Here is a 25,259-nt window from a genome sequence, read left to right as displayed (position 1 = left end):
CAAACAAAACCGCTTGCTTGCATATTTTATAAACTACACGCCAACCAAGCAACCGCGGATGCTTGTTGTTCGTGACGTCATCGGTGGACTGACTCAGGTTTTCAACGTGACGAGTCATGTGTTGCTCAAAACCAGAGTCCGTATATAAACATGTTTATATACGGACTCTGCTCAAAACCATTTCCAGAATTTTACCACATGCGTTGCTCGCCCCGGCGAAATTAGGCTCCAAACATTGATTTAGGCCGATGGCCGCTGTCTTACTGGCCATCAATCAAAAGTTTGTAAAATCGAGAACCTGTCAAAGTTTTCAATCAAGTACATCGCACTCCCTAATGCGAGTACTTCGTTTTTCGATATCAGAAAACTTATCGATGTACTGTCCTCTCTAATGAATGAGCACGATGTACTAAAAAATGATTAATAAAGGCGATAATTAATGGATGAATGTAACTTGCTCTGTCCTAGCGCGGCGGGGAAAACGACACACGTTATTACACCGATATTCCGTTTTATATTTATAACTCGTGCCCGCTTACGGGATACCACATACGTAACGTTATGGGTGATTGTTTCTTCTGTATCTGTATGACTGAAACTTCAGAACTTCAGACAACCCCTGAATAGCCACTGAGTTGAAGCAATTGCCGATAAATGTCTTGGCCAGAGAAACGCAACTGCGGTATTTAAGTACAGTGGACAAACAGAAAGGTATACAATACCAATGTGGGAACAGTGGTGGCTTCAGTTTTGATTTGTAATAAGATATGAATTTCCTGTTCGTTTAGATTAGGTATCTTGTTATAAAACACACAAAGCAGCAACAGAGGGACACGATACAAATAGGTTAGATCAAAAATCTTGTACAAAAATAGAACTTTTCAATTTCTCAAGTGAGTAAAACACAGTAACATTTGAAAAATTCCATAAAAAAGAGGCTCCCGTATGAATTATCATGCATTTACTTTTACTTGGAAGAGCTAACCAGATAATTTTCATATTCTTTTATACCAGAAAGTTTATCGAATAATTTTTTACAGATATTTTAAATATATATTATATGCTCTATAAAACATACCAGAGGACCTGGGACGCTGGCCAGAGTTGGCCCACAACAAAAGGTATAAGTTGGGCCAGATTTTGCCCATTCACTCTTAAACAAAACAAAAAGCAGCAATATAACATTTTATAAAACTAGAAGCAACATTCCAATCAAGTTGGTTGAGTTCTTCGTTTTTCCCTCGGTTTATCACGTGACGGAAGCTCGTCAACTTTTGGCAAAACTCTAAAATGTGATTGGTTGATAGGAGGAACAAAAACCCCACCATGGAATGTGATTGGCTGAGAAGGTAGGTCAGGATTGGAGGTTGAACGGCTTATGAGCGACCTTTAAAAAGAAATGTTTGTTTAATATTCTGGTGGTGTTTGCAGCTTTTTCAAGAATGAATGTAACTTAATTATTATGGCGAAAGTAAAATTTGACTGAAAAACCAGCAATGATTAAACTCACGGTTCATAGATTGTGGGTTGCGTACGATCAGCAAGAAACGAGGGGAGGGTTGATTCGTCGCTTGGATGTGATGTCACTTGTTTATTCGAGCGTAACTTGGTCGTGATTCGCCGACGTTCACGCTGTGCTTCACGCTTGATCGCATTCACCGTGTGCTCGCGACTGTCACGCGCGAAACTTACCATTTCATCTGAGTGTAAATAATAAATATTATTTATTTATTCTCGCATGATGGAGCAACAACAGTCAATAATATATGAGTGTTCTGTTTCATGAACCTCAGGCCCTTTCAAATTTAAACAAATAAGTAAATCAGGTAATATACGTTTAAACAGACAAAGTAAAGGAACATGTTGTTCTGATAGTCTTCTTTTTCCATTTAAACATATCTTTAATTGTTTAAGGATTAAATAGTGAAATTGACAAAAAATGTACTTATGTTCCGATCATCTGAAACCAAGAACATCCACCAAATTTCACCTTTTATTGTTCCAAGAGTAGAAACATATATTTGTCGCAAATCGGTCAAAATTCTTCGATCCACCCCCGGTGATGAATTGTCTGTGCTCTGTGGCGCCACCACACGGTTATTTGCATCTTCCAATTTACTAACGAGAGCCGCACGTTCTTTTTTCCACCTCCGATATTCCTCTGCGAGATCAATAAATTAGTGAGATTTTTATGGTACGGGCATTTTATATAAAACTTTTTTAATTTCTTTTCGATAAACGTGTTAGGCTATAATTTAAGTTTGATAATTTGGCATGAACATTATATGCCACATTCTAAACTACATAGGTGAGTTCTTACATGAAGGTCCCCAGGGACAAAGGCTTTAGTTGTGAGTTGGCCGATTAACTCAGTATCCAGCGTAAGACTACTATTTAAATCAGTGGCACGTCCATTTGTATGTGAAAGTAAATCACTTTGTGAATGTAAAAATTGGAATAAATTAATATAAAACGCTAAAGACGCCAAAATACGAGTATATATTTCTGTGACTGTAAATATTCCAGGTTTCAGTAAAAATGATCCAAATTATTATTCATCTACTTATTTGATATTTTCACCTTTCATTCTTGATTTAAGTTTTTCGGTGTCTTCTTTATGTTTTCGTTTAATTTCTACAACAGCGCTCGTTTCATCAGTTGTTCCAACCTTTTGCTTCATTGTTTTGTCATAATCGTTTGTCAATTGTATAATCTGAGCTTTGTATTCTTCACAACTGTAATATGAATTTAGAAATAATTAAAATTAAAGAGAAGTTTAATAATTTTGGTAAAAAATGTTAACTTAACTATACTACGTTTTTTTACAGCAGGCATAACGCTGATGAAACAAAGTTATTTATTTCAGAGGAAGAGCTGCTTCTTATATTATCTTATGCCCATGAGCAATCTTTTTATTTATAATACAAGTTTACAAGTACATAGAAATAACATACCGCTTGTCGTGAATATTTTTCAAGCTTGAGAGCTCCCCCTGGTGTTGGGAAGCAAGCCGGTCGCGCTCAACTACCCACTCTTGTTTCAGTTCGTCGATCACTTGATCCTGTAATGCAATTTGTTCATAATATTCATAAAAAAAACACATAAAAAGCATGTAGTAAAGTTTTGGAAAAATAGGAGAATAGTGAAGCAACCTAATTAACTGAATGGGTACAAAAAAATTAGCAAGCGTGTGTCAGTTTAGGCAAATTTTTACACTGGTAAGTTGGCTCCTGCGATATACAGCAGACAATCTGCTGGCTAAACTAATAATAACATCCCACTTACACTTGGATGCGATGTTTGGTTTCGTTCGTTTTCCAAAAACTTCTCCAAAGTTTTCTTGTGTTCTGTGGTAAAGTTCTGAAACTCACGCTGGTGTTGATCATGGATTCTAAATGTTTCAGAAACAATAAGAAAATGTCATTCAAGATGATAAATAAAAAAAATAAAAAAATACACAATCAAACAAAAACAAGTTTTAAACGGAAAAAACATTTTTTTTATAATGTAGTTACGTTTTCAAAGCTGCTTCCATCTCTGTTTCTTTTTTCTTCAAAGCTTCATCCCTTTTTTTCTTCCATTCTCTCTCCACAATTTCCCTTTCTTCTTTCACTCTCGTGTCTCTCTCCAATGTTAATACCTGTACGTAATACATAACACATATTAACATAAGAAGGTAAAATGGGTCAACAATAAATAAGAACTGTAATAAATGTAGTGAATCTAACCCTGATCTGGTGCTCATATGGCAACATGATTCTTGTGTAAAGAAATACAGTCAGAATCTGGTGCAAGTTTAAACAACTGTATAATAAAATATACATATTTCGCTAAAATGGCATCGTCATTCGCTATTTAAATATAATCATATAACTTTCCCAACCAAATCCAGCCCATGTACAGCACACCATCAACCCATACACACCTCGAGCTGAACTTTCAATTCTTCAAGTGCTTCGTCCACTGCGGAGGTCACAACCTTTTCCTGCTCACTCAACCATGACTTCCTTGCTTCCTGAAGAGCATTTTCAACTCGTTTCCGTTGGTCAGAATCGACTTTGCTTTTCTGCAGACCAAAAATATTGATGTATTTTGTGTAATCCAAGACACAGTGTTAGAGTGCTTGCCGCTGGACCAGAGGATATAGGTTGCATGCGTCCCTGGACACTAAGTTGTCAGCCATACGTATACCAAAATCCAGTTAAACACAAAGTAGCATACATGGTAACTCAAATGAAACAGAACACCCTTGTTATGACGACCGTCGCCCTGATATAAATTAATAAAAAACCTTCCCAGCTTTACAAATCACCTGTTCAGTTATCCAGTTAAGTTGCGCAATGGAAGTTGCCGCTTTCACTGCAGTTTGTTCTTCCTTTTTCATTTCTTCATGGAGTTGGTTCAATCGAGACTCAATTTCTTGTTCCTGTTACAATATAATTGCTGTTACTGTTTGCTACCAGAAGAGCTTTTTCTAATTTTAACATAATTACTATTTTCATGGCATTTTTTAACAACTGCCTTTTTTCAGCTTATTTCCGTTGTTTTAATCAATTTGGTAAGTGATCAATTTAATTTATATCGCATCAAAAAGAGAGCGAAAAAAATAGTTTTTTTCTCACTTTCATTTGGTCCCAATGTCTCTTCTCATCTTCCATGCCTTTTTCTAATTTCTTTGTTTTTTCTTCATATTCATGATTTAACTCAGCGATGCTGGATAAAGAATAATTATTTTGTTATTATTTAGTAAGTAGAATCCATTTTAACTGAAAAACTGTGCGATCTGTATCATTCAGTTATCCAAAAACTACTAAACATTTATAAAGTGTATGCAAATCAACTCACAAGCATAAATAAACTTTATATGCGTCAGCACACTGCTTTATTGCCACCATATTTTATTTGGTATAAACTTACCAAGTATCGAATTGTTTCTGTTGTTCCACCAAAGCTTTATTGACGGCCTCCTCTTTATACTTGTTGTGTTCTTCAAGCCACGCTACTTTTTGCAGAGCAATCTGTGAAGAAAAGATAATAGTTTTACTGCTGTTTATCACAAAGACACAAAACATATAGATTATTGAATGTAACTTGCTCTATTCTTTAATGGAAAACAACAGCTCTTATAACAAGGATGTTCTGTTTCATACACCTCATGCCTCCTTATGTCACCCATGTCCCCCATGCTAATTTAATATAACCTTGTTATTGTAATCAAAGGTTTAATTACCTTGGATTGTGTGCTCTCCTCCCACTCATTCTCTTCTTGTTTCTTCTTTTGCTCCCACTCCTCAAACTCTTTTCTCATCTGAGATATTTTATCCTCATATTTATTGATTATTTCTTCCTTATCCTGTAAGAAACATCATAATCATTAAATGCAAATTAGTATTTTAGCATTTTCTTGAAACAGGAAAAATGTTGAGTGCCTTGACACTTATACCACATCCCAATGATACTTAGCCATAGAAAAAGCATATCCATGTGAGTAAGGCATGATAAACCCTAAGTACTTACCTCATGTAACTGTTGTCCACTCTCATGTTCCAACCTCTCCCTTAGCTGGTCTTTCTCTGTACAAACGTGAACATAACTCTGTTTCACCTCAGCTAGTTCATCTGCTAACCCAGCAAGCTCATTCCTATAAAACAATAATAACAATCAAACAATATTCCATTTTATTTTATGTGGGTGAGGTCCTGCAGCATGGCATGCCATGATCAGGAATATGGGCAGGGATTGACCCATGACCTATAAATCATACACTAAATTTCAGAATATACTTTGTAAATACACTCACTTTTTATACCAGATGAGCTGTTAAAGATTATTCACATTATGCCTGGTAGTAACATAACATAACTTACTGCAAGTCAGACATGACTCCCTCATGCTCAACAGATGCTTCGTACATCTTCTGCTCATGATCAGCAAGCATCTCATCACGGATCACTTGTTTTGCATCTTCATGTAACTGCATGCAAGCTCGCTCACACCTGGTGTGAAAGGGCAAATGTAATTTTTTTCTTATTTTGTAAAACTTTATTTTTTACCTTATTTTGTAAAGTTTTTTTTTTTTTTTCTTAGTTGTATACTTTAAAAAACATTTAATTTGCAAACATTTTAAAACCCAAGATTTTTTCATACACAGTTGTGCATCCCCACACCATCAGTGGTCCCACCTGTTCACGGCCTCTTGCTTATTAAGATCATGTTGTTCAATCATCTCACACATCTGTTGTTTCACTTCACGACACGAGTTCTCCAGGTCCTGTGCGCGCTCCTCCGCCTCGGCAGCTCGTTCCAGTGCTGCACGAAGATCTTCCTCCAGTGTTTCCAGATTTTCATTGGAGAACTGGCGCTGTGGTGCTGGACTATTCGATTGGAAGCTTTTCTGTTGATATTTTTTAGGTGGTAAAAATTTGCTCTTTTTTATTTACTTTTAAGTAAGCATATCATTTTATAAATACATAAAAACTAATATTTTATTCTACTTTGTTTAGGTGCTACAGCATGGCGTTGGCCTTGGGCCATAGTTAGCCCATAATTCCAAAGCCTTGTTGTTAAGTTTTCTTGCAACAACAAAAATAAAACCTGTTTCAACATGATCTCAGCTCGATCAGATTTTTCCCTCCAATGATTGGATTCGTCACCCAAGTCCTTTACTTGTTTCTGAAGCTCCAATATCTGGGATAATATTGCAGAAAAAATAAGTTCATTAGGTTTCCCAACCATTAAAGGATAACACGAAGTAAAAATCTCAAATGTAATCTTTAAATGAGATGCAAGGAGAATTAACAACATAGTATTTTAGTAGTTTGGTAAGACATAGGTAGGTTTTTTAGCCTATATTTACCCGATTTATGCTCTACTAGAAAAATACATCAGACAATCTATACTAAAATATTCAATATGAACTATGAGAAATAAACACAACATATTAAATTTCTCAACCAATATGCAAAGAAAAATTCAATCCTAAATATAATGTTTAAATGATATTTCATCAGCAAAACAATAAAATATACCTGATCACGTTTAACTTTATTAGTTGAGAGAGCTCTTTCCAATTCGTTTCGCAAACTTGTTACAAGCTGGTCAGGTTGGCCTTTGAATGGTTGGATCTTTAAAGAGAAACTTGTTTCAATTTTTCAATCTATTTAAAATTCTTATGTTTCAAATGACAAAATACAATTAAATTGTAACTACTGTAGTGTAGGCCTAATATTTAAAATAATTTTAAAAACAGAGAGATATTCTATATATATATTGTAATAGATATTCTATATATATATTGTAATAGATCATATCTAAAAATTTATACAGTTGTGATCGTACTGCAAGGCAAGCAAAAAATTAAGTAACTATATATCAAATGTAGGGCAGGGCCCATAAAGCAAAGAATAATATAACTATAGCATGAAAAAAAGTTGCGAAAATACTAATAGTCAAAACCTTTGGCGTTTTCCAGTCAATATTCCGTTTGACCCCACCCATGAGTTCACTGTATGAATCAGTCATCCCACTAGAGGTTTGTTGGTGGGATGACACGCCAAGTTTCAATGCGTTATCATACATTGATATCTGCTCATGCATGTCTGCAAGCTCATTCTGTAGGAAATATGGAATAAATTGTAATAAAAATTATGATACTGAAGTAACTACTGAGATAGTGGTATGAAATATGAGGAATTATAAACTAACAGTATGATATTTTCATGTGCGGCTGACTATTTATTTAGTCCACCCTTAAAAAAAAGTTTTTACACTATACAAAATTTTAATATAGTTTACCAACATTTGCCCTATCTGGCATATTGCAAGACTTTATCAGGGTAACAAGATATTACACAAAAACCTTGCTACCTCCAAAGCTTTGATTTTAGTTTCAGCTGTCATCTTATCATTAGTTGTTTCATTCAACTGTCGTTGTAAGAAAGCTGTTTCACTTGTGCCAGCGAGTAAGTTCTGTGTAGCAATGTTATATTTTCATGAATGAATGTAACCTAATTATCCTCATCGGTGTTTCTTACACAGGTATTCTGTTCCATACACCTCATGCCTATCACAAATTACACATAAAGAATTTTTTTTGGTGATATTATGTTAAGCTGACATTTATAAATAGTATTTGGTGGGTTCTGTTAAACGAGAAAAATTTTTTTACCTGACAATGATTTTGAGCGTCTTCCAAATTACGAGACAACCGATTAATAGTCTCCGACTTTTCCAACAGAACGTCTTCCGATTCTTTTAAGGCTGCTCGGAGTCTAAGGCGAAGTTGTTCGGATTCTTCGCACTTTAGAAAAAAAGTAAATAAATAAATAAGCTAAATTATGAAATGTAAAATTAAAAGATTTAGAATCTGAATGTTATTTTAGTTAAGAGGCCAACTCTGGCCTAAATCAAAGGCCCCACGACATGTCATGCCATACCCATATAGAATATACTAGAAACCCTATTACTCATTCATTAAAAAAAAAAGCGTTATAAAATAGTAAAATACCACCTTAAGATCCGCAAGTTGTCTTGTCTCATCTAACATCGAAGTAACTTCAAGCATCTGCTGTTCGTGCCGCTCGTTGGCAGCAGAGAGCACGGCCTCGTGCTGCTGTCTTGCTCGGTCAAGCGCATCAGATCGTTGAAGCATGGTAACTTCTTGCTGAAGGTTTTCAATTGTTCGGTCGGACACTTCCAACTTTTTCACCATCTAAACAAGAAAGAAAAATACATAGTGGTTAAAGAGGTCACATTAACCAGAAGATACTGGGTTCAAGGCTTAGTGATACTATTAAAGCTACAAGCTGCATCCTATTGTTCTCACCTCAGTCTTGGCTGACTTGAGCGCTTCCACATCTGCGATGAGAGCGTTATTCGTTCCCTCCAGATCAATAAGAGCCCGATCCTTATCCTGCAACATCACCTGACATTCCTCCAAACTTCCACTCATCCCATCTTTTTGATCTGAAAGAAATATTCCATTGAACAATAATTTTAATAAAAATTGTCCCCTGAAAACTTAAAAAAACATATCATTTTATAAACTGAAAATTCTCCTTTATTTTTCACTTAAAAAAAACTAAAACTTGGCCATTTTTTTTAAATTAACTAAATTTTTAAACGCTCCCAACCCCACCTTTAGCCATGGCCAACTGATGATTAAGAATCCTCTTTTCTCTCCTCGACTCTTGTTTCACCTCCTCCAACTCCTGTGTCATCCGATCCAACTTCTTCCCACGCGCATCATATAACACTCGCAACTGAGTGAGTTCCCTGGAAGTCTCAGATTCATGTTCTGAAATATTTTTCGTTAAAAATCATATTGTGTTGAAAAAATATTTTATTTCTTAGTTATGAAAAAATATCAAACTTAAAAAAATGAGAAAAATTAGGTGATTTATAATTTTTAAAGAATCCCTGTATTTCATATTAGATATGCACTAGGTCTATTGAACAGAATACCTGGTATATCTTTAAACCCTTGTTTAGCGTCCACATAATCAGAACCTATACTATCATCTGCTTTTGATGCGCTTGAATCTCGACGATTTAACTGAAAAGTTAGGTATTGTTGCATATTAATTATAATAAACCACAATTGTTTTTTTAATTATCTTAAAGTTAAACAGTATTGTTAGTTTGTTACGTTATAAAGTGTCTAGCCTTGAAAAAAAGTTCATTTGTTATGTCTAGGCTAATAGCCAAAAGATCTAAGAAGTAAAAAAATGACTTATACACTTTACTACAAACTTAAACAAAATATTTCCCACCGATTCAGTACTGTGGTGATGCGTTCCCTTATACTGTACATATGGATTGTAGGGAGAGGTGGGAGCAGAAAATGCGTCAAAACGAACATTTTTTCCGGGGGTAGTTGATCCTCTTCCTCCAGGAGAAAAGGAGGGAAGAGTGGAAGACAATTTCTGCTCATAATGGAGATGGGACGAGCTTGCATCAAAATCTTCGCTTCCCTCTGCCTCTCTTCGCTCAGCGAACCCGTAATCATCACTCGGTGGATCGTGACCGTTGGTTTCTTCGAACTTAGCATATTCACCCACCCCGTCGTTTCTCTGTGTTATAATAAAAACAATTAAAAAACAAATTAAAAATGTTTAAATCTTGGTTGTACAAAAAGCAAACTGAGGCTTTTGGCACTAACATTTTTGAGCTCTTCGCGGAAATCATATTGTATAAAGAATGAAAATCTGAAGAGAAGGAAATTAACATTAAAACAACAGTCATTAAATCAAAATCAAGCTATGAATAAAAGGTGTGGGATAGCATCAGTTAAAAAGTGTGGCTGTTAAACCCACTGACAATAGAACTAGCCTTTTTAAAACATTTATTGGTAAATTTTTATGTTTTAAATATACAATTTCTAAATACCTAATTTCAATATAAACTTACTTGGTTAGGAAACCTTGCATTGTTATGGAATTGCATCATCTGCCATTTCTCAGCATCTGTGAAGTTACGATCGTATCCAAAGTTGGGTTGGTATTGATTCGTTACTGGTGGGTGATAGTTGTTCTGTTGATATAAAACATTAAATCCTCGTCTTTTAGTCCATGACTTAATAATTAAGTATTAAAATAGAAAGATCAAACTATTGAAATTAATATTCTAAAACATCATAAAAGTCTCTATTGTTTTCAGCCCTAAAACACAGATCCACTATATTTCTTAGAACGAAATGTTGAAAATATACTATTTTTATACCAGATGAGCCATTAAATAATGGCATAATATAACAATAAGTAAACCCACATGGTTGGCATACTGCGCATGTTGATAATATGGAACATTTCCATTCGTTATCGGCTGTTTTTCCTCTTTCTCATCATCCAAGTTACCAGAATGCCAAACACCTGTTAAAGTAATTTGTTAGTATACATACATAAACTAATACACTATTATACTGTGTATATTTCCTGTGTATATGTGTTAAGGGTGATTGGGGTGACATGTAACTATAGCTGGTAAAACGGGGGTGACTTCATATGTTTTAGCAGCCCAGTTTCACACCTAAGCAGCTTTTTCCCATCTGTTAAGTGTCTATACAAACAAGCAGAGCTAAAGTATAGAGGATTCCCTACATAAAACAATGATTGTCCCCTATGTTTGACAACTATGAGAGAATTTTATGTCACCCCAGATTTCATTATAAATGTACCTGAGTGAGAGGAATCACGGGATATATTATATGATCCGTTCCCATGAGCAGATGTATTGCTCACGTGATCATCATCCAGCAAATCATCAGGTAGCTCGGCCGATAGCAACTCATGCAGCTTTAAAAAAATGTTATAATGAACAATACAGTTTTTCGCAAAACTTAATTAATTGATGTAAAATTAAAGAAATAACAAAACAACAAGCTATGAGTAAAAAGCACAGCAAAATTTCTACATTGTAGAATGGATCAAAGCTATTCAACATGGTGGGGTAATATTTCAAACTATAATGAAAGTTTAATTAGTTTATAGAAATAGCCTAAACGGCCTACGTTGTTAACACCCTAACAGTATGTAATAATTAGAAAAATTCTTTTTAAAACAGGGTATTATTAACTCACTGTTAATAGTCCATGCCTTAGCTCAGCACATTGGTTTAAAGTAGTTACAATATCCATTGAAAGTTTTAATCTAAATCTGGTACAAGTGTGGCTGACCTAAATCTCACACTGAGGATACCTGACTGTCTCATATTAACCTATCTTATCCACTGTTACTGTAGGTCAAAATATACAATATCCATTTGTGGCAAGCACTTCAGAAATGAATTGAAAGTAAAATGAACAGCAGGAATTTTAATCCCGACGATAGAATAATAACAAAGCACCAGACACAGTAGCTTTTTAAGCAAGGAATATAAAGGAGGTGTGGGCATATGAAAGAGAGGCAAATGATCCACTTACACATAGTGACAATGGACAATGTAAATTACAATGGCTGGTTGTATGAATTTAAACAGCGTGCTTAAACATGCCAAGAGCTCTTGAACCGTAACAATATGTCCGATACAGATAAATTACATGAGACAGCTGAATATGGTTTAAAATAACAACTACTAATGCTGTATATTGTAGGCTTGGGGAAGTATGAAATGAATAAAATTAATAGAACATTATCTTTAAAAAGGTTAAACAATTTTACTAAAATTGTTTATATATATATATAAAATTATGTTCTTTTGCACAACATTCAAAAAAAATATTTAACAGAAAAAAATATTTTTAACACAAAATTATGTATATATATAATAATATAATACAGCTTATTATCCTGTAAAGTAAGTTAGACCATAAATGTACACTACAATTGCAGAATGAAGTGCATTGAAACTTGCATAAGAGTAGACTAATTACATAGGCTAACAACTAAAACAAACTAAACAATCAAAACGAATGCAAACATTGCAACAATTGTATAGGTTATACACCTGTTCTACCTTATGTTGACTGTAATGTTACTTTTCAGTCAAAAGTTTCGACTCCTGTCCTAAGAAACACAACTACATCTACTCAAAGCCAAGACTGTGGCTGTATGAGAAATTAAACGAAGTATGAAGTTTACAATGTTTAAGAAGTGACAAGGGCAAATGATTTATAAGTGTGTTCAGCAACTTGGGAAGAAAGATTAATTTAATTCGGCACAGGAATATTTGTACTACTGTATTCCAAACTAATAGGTAAATGTATCTTTTATATTTTGACATTTACACACACCATATCAAAGCAAGAAGAACTAAGGTGTATAAAACACAGATTTTGAGGACAGTATCAATATAAACATGAGTAAAGACATCCTGTTGTAGTTTCACATTACCAAAGATTTTTGTTTTAATTTATACCAAAACGTGTAAATGAAAGTTGTACCTTACACAGGGACTGTAATGTTCAGATTAAAAGCAGCAGTAATTGTGGATTAAATAAAAAATAAAAGTAAACACAAGAAATGTATACAGACTACACCCTGATTAAACTGTCAATACATATACTATTATAGAAAATTAAAAAACAACTAAAAAAAACTTATTTATATGGGCCTATTATATATATAGAATGCTAAAGCATGTATATATGCCAATAAAAAATCCACAATATAAAAATATCCGAAATAAATAACAACTGTTACCTCCTGCTGTTGTTTCCGATCCTCCCTTTGTATTTCTTCTTCCTCGGATCTTTGAAGATCTGCTCCGTCAAAATTGATGCTTGAGCCGGGATGTATCAACGACATATTGTCATCTTATTTATCAACTAAAACTAAACCTGAATTTGACTGTATAGTTGTTATATTTGTTAATGCTTAATTTGTACCAATACGGGTAGAGCAATATAAAAGAGCTAAATGTGAATGATGGGTTTACCTGATTTATCCACTCATGGCGGGCCAACCTTGGCCGTTAAAACAAATGTGGGTTTTATACATATGTTACGACATACGATGTATATGTAAATTTATGGGTGATTAGTTTTTAATTTATTTACGGCTGACAATTTATATAAGCCATTGGAGACCACTGGAGCAATCGGTGCTAGTGATGAGTCCTCCACCAGACGTTATCTGCCACCAGTCTGCAGAGTATGGCAGGTCCTGACGAGATCTCGCGCGTGCAAGACGGTTATTTTTCGCGTGCGCGCGTGCTATCATTAAAAATCTGAGTGCGAAGCATGTACATTTTCAAGCCACGTTAGGAAATCTCACTTAATTTAATACGTATTTTTTTCTTTGTTTAATTAATTGGCGTGCGTGGGACACATTGTGGCGTGCATCATCAAAAGTCTGTAAAAAAATCGCGCATGCACCTGCCATACTCTGCAGTCTGGATCTGCCATACTGCCAATCACTAACTACCAACCTCTAAAACTTCCCACCAGCCTTATCTGTAACGTATCAGAAGATTCTTCACTAATGCCAAATATTCAAACTGCTTATGGGTTACATTAATAAACTAAATATCATAAAAAGTAAAAATATACAGCGCTGGATTGCCTGTCCCCTGCAAGACCATAACAAACCTCATACACTCCAACAAACAATTGCACTGCATCAAATTTCGTCTGCAAAGTTACTCACAATCATTCAACTCTTCTTTATTCTTTAAAACCAAATATAAAACATGTTTTCTATTGTAGTAAAACTTCTCGTAATTTGTAACCAACTGTTTGTTTGCACCGCCAGTCATGGTTGAGTAGTTTGCAAAACCATTAGGCGTGTCCAATAGATATCGATATGTTTCGTAAAAAACGTTTGGTTGACAATCTATGGGCAACCCAATATAGTAAGTAACGAATTAGAGCGATATCTGTTAAGTGTCTTGCTTGAATACACGCACATTCAAAGTGGTATCAGCATCAAGCATCGAATACAGTATCCGTTGGTGACGATGCAAGCGCCCAACCACTGGAGTATGGCTCGTATTAGACCTTATGCCTTTGGCGATTCGATAGTTCACGTTGGTGTTCATTTGCAGAAATATTTGCGTGGGCTGCAGCATTCTTTGGCCTACGCATTTTTTGATTGTGCGTATAATAACCAGAAGAGAATTTCTTTATTATCCCCCAGGATAGTTTAGCAGGACACGAACAAAAGTTTAGGAAAGATAACGTTTTCAAACTTAACTGGTTAAAGTTTATTTTTATGAAACTTTATTTGATCACAGGTTCACCAGAAAGGATGTTGTTCGTTGCACAGCTCACAGTAATATTCGTATTGTCAGCAACTGCAGTTCTTTCACAGCATGCAACAACGGACAATATAGCAGAGGCAGGGTCGTGCCATGTTTCTGCAGTTTGTTCATCCAACGATTCCATAAGTAACGTCAACATACCCCTGCGATCCAGCGAAAGTAACGTGGAACTGGAACAAATACACAGTAGGATTTTTCCCGTGTTTGGTAGAATATAAGTTAATAAATGACGATAAAAACTAATGAATAACGAAAAATGCGTACTGTGGGGTAAGATGGGATGCGTTCAACATAAAATAATCTATATTCCCAGATCTTCTTCTAACAGTTAATGAGGCTGTTTTGGAGTCGCGGACTACGGTTCTATAATTTTTTGAACATTTTTCGTTTTTTACCAATCTGGGCGGGAACAAAAGGATGAAATGTCCCATCTTACCCCACCCTAAAGGAACATTAAAATTAAAAACTAACAAAAAATAATTTACAGACGTGGTGCTTCGGTTACACCAGAGGCTCAATGAAACGATCAGACATGAGAAACGAAAGCGTAGGCAGCAAGGTAAGATGTTTTTAAAATCCGTTTTAACGAAATTTGTGAGCAAACGCATATATTTGATTGTTACGCAGACGCAATGCTAGCAGTTCTGAAAAGTCATCTACGAATCGTGGAAGGTAATTCTGGTTACTTTTGTTTTTAAAATAATTTGTAATAAATGGAACTATACTTTTTTTTATGCAGTTCGTGTAAAACGTATCGAAAGAACTTTGTCACTGGACCATCTTCGTACCACGCTGGGTGATTACAACAGAGGTATCCTTATATGGATTGAATTTTTCGGTGGAATGTATTTTTATCTACTCAATTGAAGTTATTAAGTAAAAACCCTAATGTTTGATTGTACCAACATGTATGGATGAAATATCTTTACGTCTTTTAATTATTCCCGTGTAGCGGGATATAACGATAGACACGATGTACAAGTAATAAGACATGCAAGGTGTCTACACCTTGTTCCCGCTACGAGTTCTACTTACTTTGTGAGTGACTAATTTCTTGGACGGTGGTAGTATCTATAAAAGAGCACCAACGTAAGCAATTTTTCGCAGGCTGGTATGACGGGGGAAACGGTTACGAATACAAGATACGTTGGGATTACATAGCTTTAAGTTATGACGACGCGCGAGCAAGTTGTGAGAATATGGGAGCAAAGATTGCAACAGTTGGAGTCCGGCAGCAACAAACTTTTAAGTAAGTATTAAACTTCACAAGAGTATATAGCCTCGTTTCTTTACTGCATAGACTTTTATGTGTATGTAAGAAAAAATTCTTGTTCTCAGTATCTGCAACGCGAAAAAGGTAACAACTCCTATGTTTTATATTCACAGTGCCCTAAAAAAGCTCTTCCGAAAATCGTCGTTGTATACATACATCGGGTTAACTGACCGTGAGAACGAAGGTGTTTGGGTGTGGGACGATGGTAGACTTGCCAAGCATTACTGGACCAACTGGTTGAATGTTGAACCAAACGACAGCAGAAACAACGAATACCAAGGAGAAGACTGTGCGTTTATCACAGCACGTGAGCCTTACCAATGGAATGATACTCCGTGTTATAACCCGGCACACGTCTTGTGCGAAAGACCAACTACGCGTCAGTGACATTGGTTGATACGGAAATGATAATGAAGTGGTTTTCAGAACATATTTAGCATACACGCGCCGCATAATTGTACTTGCAATAGCGTATTCGCAAAATAAATTGCATACCGAAATAGCAGTCGGAATATTTTCTGCTAGGAACACCGAAGTATATACGCTTACAGTAGACCAGCAATGGCGATTGTAAAGCATTTACGACAAAAGTCATTGTTTATGGATAGATTTTTAAACATAGCTCCTTATTTGTAACTTCTCTAGCTAATCTGTCGAATTAGATAACAGAAAGTTAAAAAAGCATGTTGTAAATTTCACACTACAGTATACAAGGCCACAGTATAAAAAACGCACATAAAGTGATACATATTCAAATTATAACAGCAAAACAGGAAATTTTCTAAATTACAAATTGCAAATTTTAGCAACGATGGTAAATAAAACTTACAAAATACATTTTGCTGCACAACAGGTTACGTTTTAATTTTCGAAATGTTTAATGAGTTGATCACAATACGCCGACGTCCTGTGCTTGTTTCGAACCTTAGTTATTTCAAGAAGCAACGTTTTAGGCGATAGAACTCCTCCCTCTTTAAGTACGTCTGTAAGGTAAGATAACATTAATATGTAACATATGTGCGGTGCCTTGGCATAGGTAAAGTGACGGTTTTTAGACTAGAGGGTATGTGTTCGAGGCTCGATGCTGCTACCTTGTAGATGTATGCGCCAAGACACTTAACAGCAATTGCTTTAACTCAGTGGACCCTTTTTTTAAGCCATACATATAAAACAAATATATTTCAAACAAATTGTCACCTATGTTATAAATCCTAAAATATTAACCCCAATGTTATAATTCTACAGTTGCCCCAACACGCACACAACATCTATTTGTAATAAATTACCACTCACCTCTTACAGAAACCTGAATATTAGTATCTGGATCATCCATATGAACAAGCAGACCTCCATACATTGCTTCTAAGTGAGCTCGGTATAAACTCTGGTCGTATGTAGCAGCATTGAAGCACTGCAGTATAGGAATTAAGAAGGATTTCAGTTACAGATTTAAATATAAGAGTTTTACAGATTAATAAAAACACACATATATATTTTAAAGTCACAAATTTACAAACAAACACATTTTAACTGAGAACAAAAATAAAAGTCATTTAATCAAAGTTTAACCTTAAAATATTGCTTCCATGTTTTGGTGACAGCTATCCTTATTTCATCACTTGCATCATCTAATCTTTTGAGTAACTCCATGTAAATATTGTGGAGTATTTTATCTACTTCAGCAGAATCTCCGCAAATATGCAAAAACCTAGTAAACAGATATGGTACGTTAAAGGCAGAGCAAAAATTTCAAGTGTTTGAAACTTTGAAGAATACACTTTTTAGGTGATTTTTTGTTCCAAGAGGTTCTTTAGGAGTTAAATTGTCAGTCATACATTACAAAAACATTCCTGAAAATAGTTACTTACAAAGTTACATACATTTTAACTGGTAAGTAAGCACAAACAACTAGTGAGAGGAAAAATAAACTTCTATTAATCACCTTGCTAGGACTTTTGCTGTTGTGAGTCTCGTTGATTTTACATCATCATCCAAAGCTGACTTTAACTGTGGAAGAAGAGCTTCAAACAACTTGCATCCAACATCCCGGAGGACTAATCCACTCCTCAGAAGAGCCCACAAGGTGGCAACAGCGATTGTCCTCACAGCAGCAGAGGTTCGACCAGCTTTCCAAATAAGATTAGGAGCGATCATTTTGGTTATTATGGTCTCCGCATGGTCAGAGGAAAATTCTCTGAAATTGCAATGAATATTAAATAAATTGCTAATTTGTTAGAAAAGATACATAAAGGTTTGGTGAAAAAACTGTGAGTTTATTAATGTATTTACACATGAAATGTATGAACAGATTGAATAAATATAATTAAAAAAGTTCAAAATTTGATGAAACAAAAAAAGCCTAAAAAAGCATAAAAACGCAGGAAAAGTGTCATAAAAGTAATATTGTACCATTGATAGCTACTAACTTTTTAGAATCCAAAGTTTGCCTTGTATCCATCAATAACTTTGAAAGTAAAGTGAAAAACTTAAGTCGAAGTTCTGGATCCTTCTGTGGGTTGAGATTAACTTCCAACATTGGCATGACTTGTTCAAGAACCTCACCAACTACTGGACCTGTGGTTTATACTTGTGTTATCATATATATTGTATTGAAATGTTTATTACAATGCAATTTTATGCGTTATCATAAAGTATTAATAGTAATAAAATATTATAATGCAATGATATGTGTTACACAATTTTTTAATCTTTTTTCATCTGTATGACTGATAATTTGGACAACCCATTGGGACCACTGGGTTGAAGCAACTGCTGTTAAATGTCTTGGCCAAAGACATAATACGCCCACAAAGGTAGCAACCCTAAAATTTAATATACCAACCCCCTATTAAACATTATACAGTAAAACTGACCTGCTCTTGAGATAAGTGAATCAAATATTCTTTGTTCAACCGAATACATCGTCCATTCCTTGTATGATGATCGCATGGAGTCCAATACTTCCCTTGTGTGTCGAACATAGAGATCTTGTACCGATATTCCAAGAGATTCCGAGATATTCAACAAGGATTCATCACACTGAGGGGATTTGGAGGTTAATGTGAAAATTTGTACAAAAGTTTTAATTAAAATAAGAACAGTAAAACACTGTCAAAAACACACAAAAAAATATTGACACAAAAAACACTTAACTCCAAATAAAAACACTCTAAAAAAACAAGAGATGTCAAAAAATCGAAAAAAGTTGGTATAATAGAAAAAAGTTGGTATAAGTTTTGTATTTCAAACATTAACAGTTAATCAAACATAATAGGGAAGAAACCTGTTTTAAAACATCTTCGGAATTGCTGAGAGCAATTACTGTAATAACGAGGGTGAATAGTTGAAGACTGATGTCGCTAACTCGATCTTGACAAACGTTGGTGATCCCATTAACACAGGAGATGAGAGCAAGATGATATTCACTCTGGGAATGTTTGTTTTAGATGGAAATATGTGTTGGGGGTACATTGTGATGATATATCTAAATTTCTCCTTGCAGAACCACACATTTTTTTATTTTTGACTTTAATTGAGCTGTTCTATAGGAAGCCTTATAACATGTATGGTAGTACGTACTTATAGGCTTTATTAACCCTTTGGGGACGAGATATATTTTAACAAATTTTCATTTTTGACCGACTGTCACATATTGCTCTCTAGCGACACAGGTGTTTGTGCTGGCGAAATAAGATCAATTAGACTTTTGTTCTTTGAAAAAATTCCTACAAGATTGTATTTTGATTTTTTTGATGGCGTCATCAAATTTTGAATGACGTCATAAGAAATCTTGTATTTATGTGTAATTTGGGTTTTTAGGTAAAAAATACATAAGGAATCTAGTGCAAAGTTGATTCCTGGTTTGTTTACTACCTAACTAAAATGATTGTTTGAATTGGTGACGTCAAAGGGGTCAATTACGTCACTTATAACCTGATGACGTCATTTTTTGAAAGTTCATTTTCGCTAAAATCGTAACAAAACTTGCCAAAACCGATTTATTATGAATGTAAAGGTAGAAACAACATGCAGAAGCAAAATGAAGTTAGATTATACACACAAAAACATAATTTATGTAAAAATTGCTTCAGAATACCTAAAAAACTTGCAAAAACAGCTGACATAGCCGTTTTTACGCAAAACCACATTTTTAACCGGTAACTTAGACGGGGAAGCCCTAGAGCAACATAGAGATCAAATAAAATCGCTTTTATTGGACAGAATGACGTTAAAACCTTGATTTTTGGGCAGAATATAGACCATCTTCTTAAAAAATACATTACGGTTTTCAAATCAAGTTTGGTAAAAACTTTTAAATGCTATGATGCCTTTTTCAAACGTTATATTGGTGGATAATTCCTTCCTCTTTCAAATAAAACCAACTGTAAGAAATTTTACCTACTATAAACAAAATTATGAACTTTTATGTGAACACCTGTTTCAAAATGCATATTTGCACTACTCGTCCCTAAGGAGTTAATATAAGTTTTCTGAAACCAGTCAGTTAGATTGAGCATTTTAAAGGTTTTAGACCCTCACCACATCGTATTTTCATCCTCCTGTTCTGATTTCAGTGTTTTATGCACATACACTTAATACTTTACAATGTTACACAAACACATGTTAGAAATTGTTTAGAATTCATATTAATCTAAGCACGGCCTAAACAGACATATCCAATTTAGTTTCAATCAATTACTTCATCAAAATTCTGTAATAGCCAACATATGGTTTGAGAGTTATAATGTAACAGTTGAACAGAATGGGCAGAAAATACAATTACACAGCATTAATTTAAAAACTAATTAAACCTCTGTTCCATTTATCACACCATACACATATGGTGTGCAATATCATATTAATTATTCACAACAAATAAGCTGCTTCAAAAACCAAAACAATATTTTCTGAAAACAAAAAATGAACTTTACCTTTTCCGATGCTTGACAAACTTCGGGGTCAACGAGCAAACTCAAAATTTCCAGAAGTTTTTCGCCCAAAACTTCATCAGAACAACCTTCTATTACAGCAGCTATTATCTGTATTATAACATTACACTTTTGAGGTGGTTTAAGTTTAAGAAATAAAAAATTAAATAAAAAGGTATATATAATATAATAGGTCAAAATGTTTTCAATTTCATTCCATTTTATTGTTCCATTTAGTATACAAAGAATGTTTACAAAAGTGACTCTCATAAGCATCAATACAGGTTTGGAAAGGAACCTTCTTAATTTGTTTCTAAACACCTCAATCAGCTGCTCCTTTGGAATTATTATTGGAACAGTACACACTGACTTTACAAAACTAAACACCCTTTATAAATAGCAAAAGTTGCAACCCAAACAGGACATATACAATTACATACTTACCATTATAGGTTGTGGGGAAATTTGGTGCATTCGAACAGCTTGAATTAGGAACTTGCAAAAGATTTCTGGATTTACGAACGCACCAATCAAATTGCAGCATTTTAAAGCCTGAAAAATTTGTATGGTAGTAGTTTATTGTGTTGTTATTCCCATACAAGGATAAATAGGTTAAATTCATTTATTTTAATGAACTAAACTGATCATAAAATATATTAACTATAAAACAGCATGTTATAAAAATGCTTAATATAAATATATTTAATTTTTTACTCAATAAAAATAAAGAGTTAAACCTAAAATTCTGTTTAAACAATTTTAAATTAACATTTATTGAAGCATTTGTTTGGCTTTGATGTTTTAGCACAGGTACACAGACATACAGTAATTGAAAACATCAATATATTTAATTTCAATTATTTATTGATTGTACCATGTTTACATTTGAAATCACCGCTTCATGCTACAATGCTATGTTGAGTGTAATTAAACTGTTGAAAGCATTAGGATTTAATCCAACTTAATCTTAAATAAGACCTGACCTTGGTAGCTGATACAACATGGTTCTTAAACTGTGTGCCAGGAAATAACAAGTGCATTTTATAAAACTTTGTACTTTAACATTAATTTGTAACGTTTAGGCATGAATTGTGTAAAACTGCAAAACAGGACTTTAAAAATGCGGTATGGTGATTAAATTACAACCTGTGCTGTGTGCAAGCTTTTAAAATATCAGTTTAAAAATGTAGTGCAAACATATCTAGCTCTAAACGTGTTATGAAATGAAAAAGTTTGAAAACCCCTAGTGCCCACTACAGTATAGTTAATCAATTATATACTTTACTTATAATGTAGGTTACAAGATATGGATAACTTACACTTTGTACAACTACAGATTGATCATCAGCACATGCTTTGAGTAAAGCCTGCATTAATGGTTGCATGTGTTGAGTTATATAATCCTCTGCATGAAGTAAAAGCTCATAAAGTAGTTGGGAGGTTTTCACTCTCGTGTCTTGAACCCAGTCGCTTAAATCGCGGATAATTGCCGTGGTAAGCTTGCTCAAGTTACGATGTACGAGCTCACGGCAACCCAAGCATGGTCGGTCAACTGTGTATTTAATATACATTGGTATTATGGTATTATATGGTACAACAAAAGAAAGTATGTGGAAGTTTGGCCAAGCGACGCCAAATGTAGGCATAAAAATTAAGTTTTACTTTTTAATTTTCATCATACTAAAGTGTTTTACCCTCAGATATATATATTTTACTTTTTTAGAATGTAAATGGGTGATGACGGTAGTTCATATATTACTTGTTATCATACTTAAGTATAAACACTTGCTTATCATGTTTATTATTCAATGATAACTAAACATATGTTCCATTAAGTAATAGTTATGTTTCATCTGCATTGTATATAATTGAAATAGAATGTAAAACACGCACCTCCTTTAGGATAGAGAGAAGGTGCGGGTTGCGCAAAATCAAGTTTATCTTTCAAATCGCCTTCATTTTCCTCTTGATACAACATACCAGCTTCATGCCATAACCTTCTCGCTTCAATTCTGCATGATTTTAACATTTTCCATTTTATTCTATTCTATGTGAGTAAGGTCCGGCAACTTGGCAGGCCATGATTGGATCCTAGGATTTAGGCCAGGATTGGCCCATTTTTAGACTGTATTATAAAAATACAGCTACCCAAATATTAGTTGCACAATGTGTTTAAGACAAAGATCATCACAAAATGATCCGAATATTTATTTAAATACAAACTTTTTTATTTCACTCAGTACCCCACCTTATGTCAGGCATCTCGTCACTGAAACTTGTCAATATAAGAGGAATGAACTTGTAGAAGAAAGAATAACGATCCGGAAGTTCTAACAACCATCGCCCAATCATGCGAGTTACTGTCATACGCACCTGGTGTAAAAATGGGCGGTAGGAAAAAGTTGAATAAAGCTTTTGCTTATTATTACCCATTAAAGGACATTTCTTATATTTACCAGAAAACAGTACTTTTATTACTGATTTTTATAAATTTATTTCGTAAAAAATCCTCTTCTTATTTATATATACACTAGTCTTTTATCAATAGCAAATTTTCAAAATTTTTATAAAAATTATTATTTTATGTTTTTTTTTTGTAATAAAGTGTTTTTTAATGTATACAATACCTGTGCTGATTGGTCAAAAAATCTTTGTGCCAGATGAGAGATGACATCATCAACATTTTTACCGTTGCCGAACTGAATGACATCCGCAGTTGCTTCGATTACTGCAATTCGAACCTGAGCAGAGAATTTTTGCATGAGCAGAAATTTTACAAAGAGCTCCAACCAAATGCATTCTGATTGTCTTGAGTGCACTTACAATTTAATATAGGTATTGTTTTTGTGTGATAAGTTACATAAGATGAATAAGTTTCAATATGATATATGAATATGAATGCACCTTTTGCTTTCACTCAAGCTGTATCCTAAAGCATTTTTGAACTGATGCTTGAAGCTAAATTTATTGTATTTTCATACCATACATTACAAATCACCTTTGAATGTTGATGCGTGATTGACAGCATGAGTGGTTTGATCAAGGATTCAGATTGCATGTGAAAATACTCCGGGATGGATCTTGCAAGACATCCTGCCAACTTACATGAGGTCTTCCGCACTTCCGCATAAGGATCAACAATCAGTTGCTGGAGGATCTGAATCATCTCATCCAGGTATCCCGCAATTTTCTTCCCACTGAGCTCAACACACGGGAAGAGGATTTCTTGGAGGACAAGAAGACGAAGCTCTTCCGAAGGTTCAGTGATCTCTTGCTGGCCGAGGCGCTGAGCAAGAGTAGGAATGACGTAAGCGAGTGTGTCCTCGGGAGACGGGAGAATAGAAATGTATTTTGAGATTAAATTTGCTGCTAGCTCCCGATTTTTCTCAGACGAGTCAGCTAAACATTTGAGCGTCGGTTTGAGGACTTCGATCGAGATTTCCTGCAGCAGCATCCCTCCCAAGTGACGATCTATCGTTTCCTTCCTCAGATCGATAAGTCCTCTCTTCCTTGTTATCTTGCTCTCATCAGACAGGCAGTTGACGTGCCTTTGAAGAAGTTTGCAGACTGAATCCTTGGTTTCGAACCCATTTTGTTCTGCAGAGTCACCTGACATGTTTGATATTTGTATAGCAGTAAAGCTGCTTGGGAACTTGCTACAAACCTTAAAAATTCAATAAAGAAAAATTAGGGCAGTGCATAAAACATACTTGGATATACTAGTCAAGAATAAAGTATTAGGAAATGCAGCAGGACCAATTAATAAACATTAGTAACACAATATGCTAAGATGAAAAATTGTTGGGGGGTTCATTTATCTCTTTAATGATCAAATGAAACCTAACTGACTTAAAACAATTTGTATATACGCAACTTGGTGCAGGTAAATATACAATCCGTACAAACACAAGCCACCTGCAAAGCATTCACTAAAATAACATTAATAATTTATGATTAAAATTTTGCTTCGTCAAAAGCACGTCTTGCTTTCTTTAGCTCTTCATTCATTGTCAACAAGTCTTTGACACGTGAGTACTTCTGCGGATCCTTCTGAATAAGATAAACAATGTCCTCAACTTGAACTCTGCCAGGTCTCCCAACCTGGGAAGCTTTGTGAGTAAGATCGCTGATAAATTCGATCACAAGTTCTTCAAGAAGCTCCACAGATTCGGTGTAGGGGTTTTGATCATCACCGAACCCATACATCATACACCGGATCTCTTTAAAGAAGATTCTCTTCCTTTTCTCGTCTCCGGATGTTCCTGATCGAGACGGGGTACCTTCTCCAGAGGCTGCTCCAGAATCTTCAGCCATTTTCAATTTATCCGCAGAATATTAAAAAGTTTATATATTATTTGGTGAGA

The 25,259-nt window shown here is 34.7% G+C and overlaps 4 protein-coding genes across 4 annotated transcripts; 1 reads left to right on the top strand and 3 right to left on the bottom strand.

The window, feature by feature from the left end:
- Window positions 1–727: 727 nt before the first annotated feature.
- LOC100180703 (centrosomal protein of 152 kDa-like) lies at window positions 728–13,272 on the bottom strand. Its single transcript, XM_002122942.4, has 29 exons — window positions 13,137–13,272; window positions 11,174–11,291; window positions 10,768–10,868; window positions 10,408–10,530; window positions 9,771–10,070; window positions 9,463–9,553; window positions 9,137–9,295; window positions 8,825–8,964; window positions 8,510–8,710; window positions 8,168–8,299; window positions 7,867–7,968; window positions 7,456–7,611; window positions 7,029–7,124; window positions 6,595–6,687; window positions 6,183–6,394; window positions 5,868–5,996; window positions 5,518–5,641; window positions 5,231–5,353; window positions 4,918–5,018; window positions 4,623–4,713; window positions 4,313–4,426; window positions 3,926–4,066; window positions 3,516–3,640; window positions 3,286–3,391; window positions 2,955–3,061; window positions 2,581–2,735; window positions 1,991–2,161; window positions 1,511–1,700; window positions 728–1,387 (listed from the first exon to the last, which is right to left on the bottom strand). The coding sequence occupies exons 1-29, from the start codon at window positions 13,239–13,241 to the stop codon at window positions 1,213–1,215; spliced, it is 3,981 nt and encodes a 1,326-aa protein (XP_002122978.1). The 5' UTR covers window positions 13,242–13,272; the 3' UTR covers window positions 728–1,212.
- Window positions 13,273–13,278: 6 nt separating this feature from the next.
- LOC100183056 (hepatic lectin-like) lies at window positions 13,279–16,469 on the top strand. The gene is made up of 6 exons (XM_002122866.5): window positions 13,279–14,880; window positions 15,182–15,253; window positions 15,322–15,366; window positions 15,434–15,505; window positions 15,802–15,943; window positions 16,081–16,469. The coding sequence occupies exons 1-6, from the start codon at window positions 14,646–14,648 to the stop codon at window positions 16,352–16,354; spliced, it is 840 nt and encodes a 279-aa protein (XP_002122902.3). The 5' UTR covers window positions 13,279–14,645; the 3' UTR covers window positions 16,355–16,469.
- Window positions 16,470–16,635: 166 nt separating this feature from the next.
- Window positions 16,636–24,556, bottom strand: LOC100177605 (dynein assembly factor 5, axonemal). Its single transcript, XM_002127185.2, has 14 exons — window positions 23,894–24,556; window positions 23,523–23,636; window positions 23,144–23,268; window positions 22,789–22,907; window positions 22,215–22,447; window positions 21,340–21,447; window positions 20,899–21,006; window positions 19,251–19,394; window positions 18,841–19,006; window positions 18,394–18,541; window positions 17,910–18,161; window positions 17,537–17,675; window positions 17,261–17,378; window positions 16,636–16,950 (listed from the first exon to the last, which is right to left on the bottom strand). The coding sequence occupies exons 1-14, from the start codon at window positions 24,509–24,511 to the stop codon at window positions 16,829–16,831; spliced, it is 2,514 nt and encodes an 837-aa protein (XP_002127221.1). The 5' UTR covers window positions 24,512–24,556; the 3' UTR covers window positions 16,636–16,828.
- Window positions 24,557–24,559: 3 nt separating this feature from the next.
- LOC100179955 (transcription initiation factor TFIID subunit 13-like) lies at window positions 24,560–25,256 on the bottom strand. The gene has a single exon (XM_002127228.5). The coding sequence runs from the start codon at window positions 25,207–25,209 to the stop codon at window positions 24,850–24,852; it is 360 nt and encodes a 119-aa protein (XP_002127264.1). The 5' UTR covers window positions 25,210–25,256; the 3' UTR covers window positions 24,560–24,849.
- Window positions 25,257–25,259: the final 3 nt, after the last annotated feature.

Source organism: Ciona intestinalis, chromosome 3 (genome assembly GCF_000224145.3).
Source record: "Ciona intestinalis chromosome 3, KH, whole genome shotgun sequence".
In the NCBI taxonomy this organism is placed as follows: domain Eukaryota; kingdom Metazoa; phylum Chordata; class Ascidiacea; order Phlebobranchia; family Cionidae; genus Ciona; species Ciona intestinalis.
The sequence above is the reverse complement of the archived record's forward strand: the minus strand, read 5'-3'. Positions and strand labels throughout refer to the sequence as shown.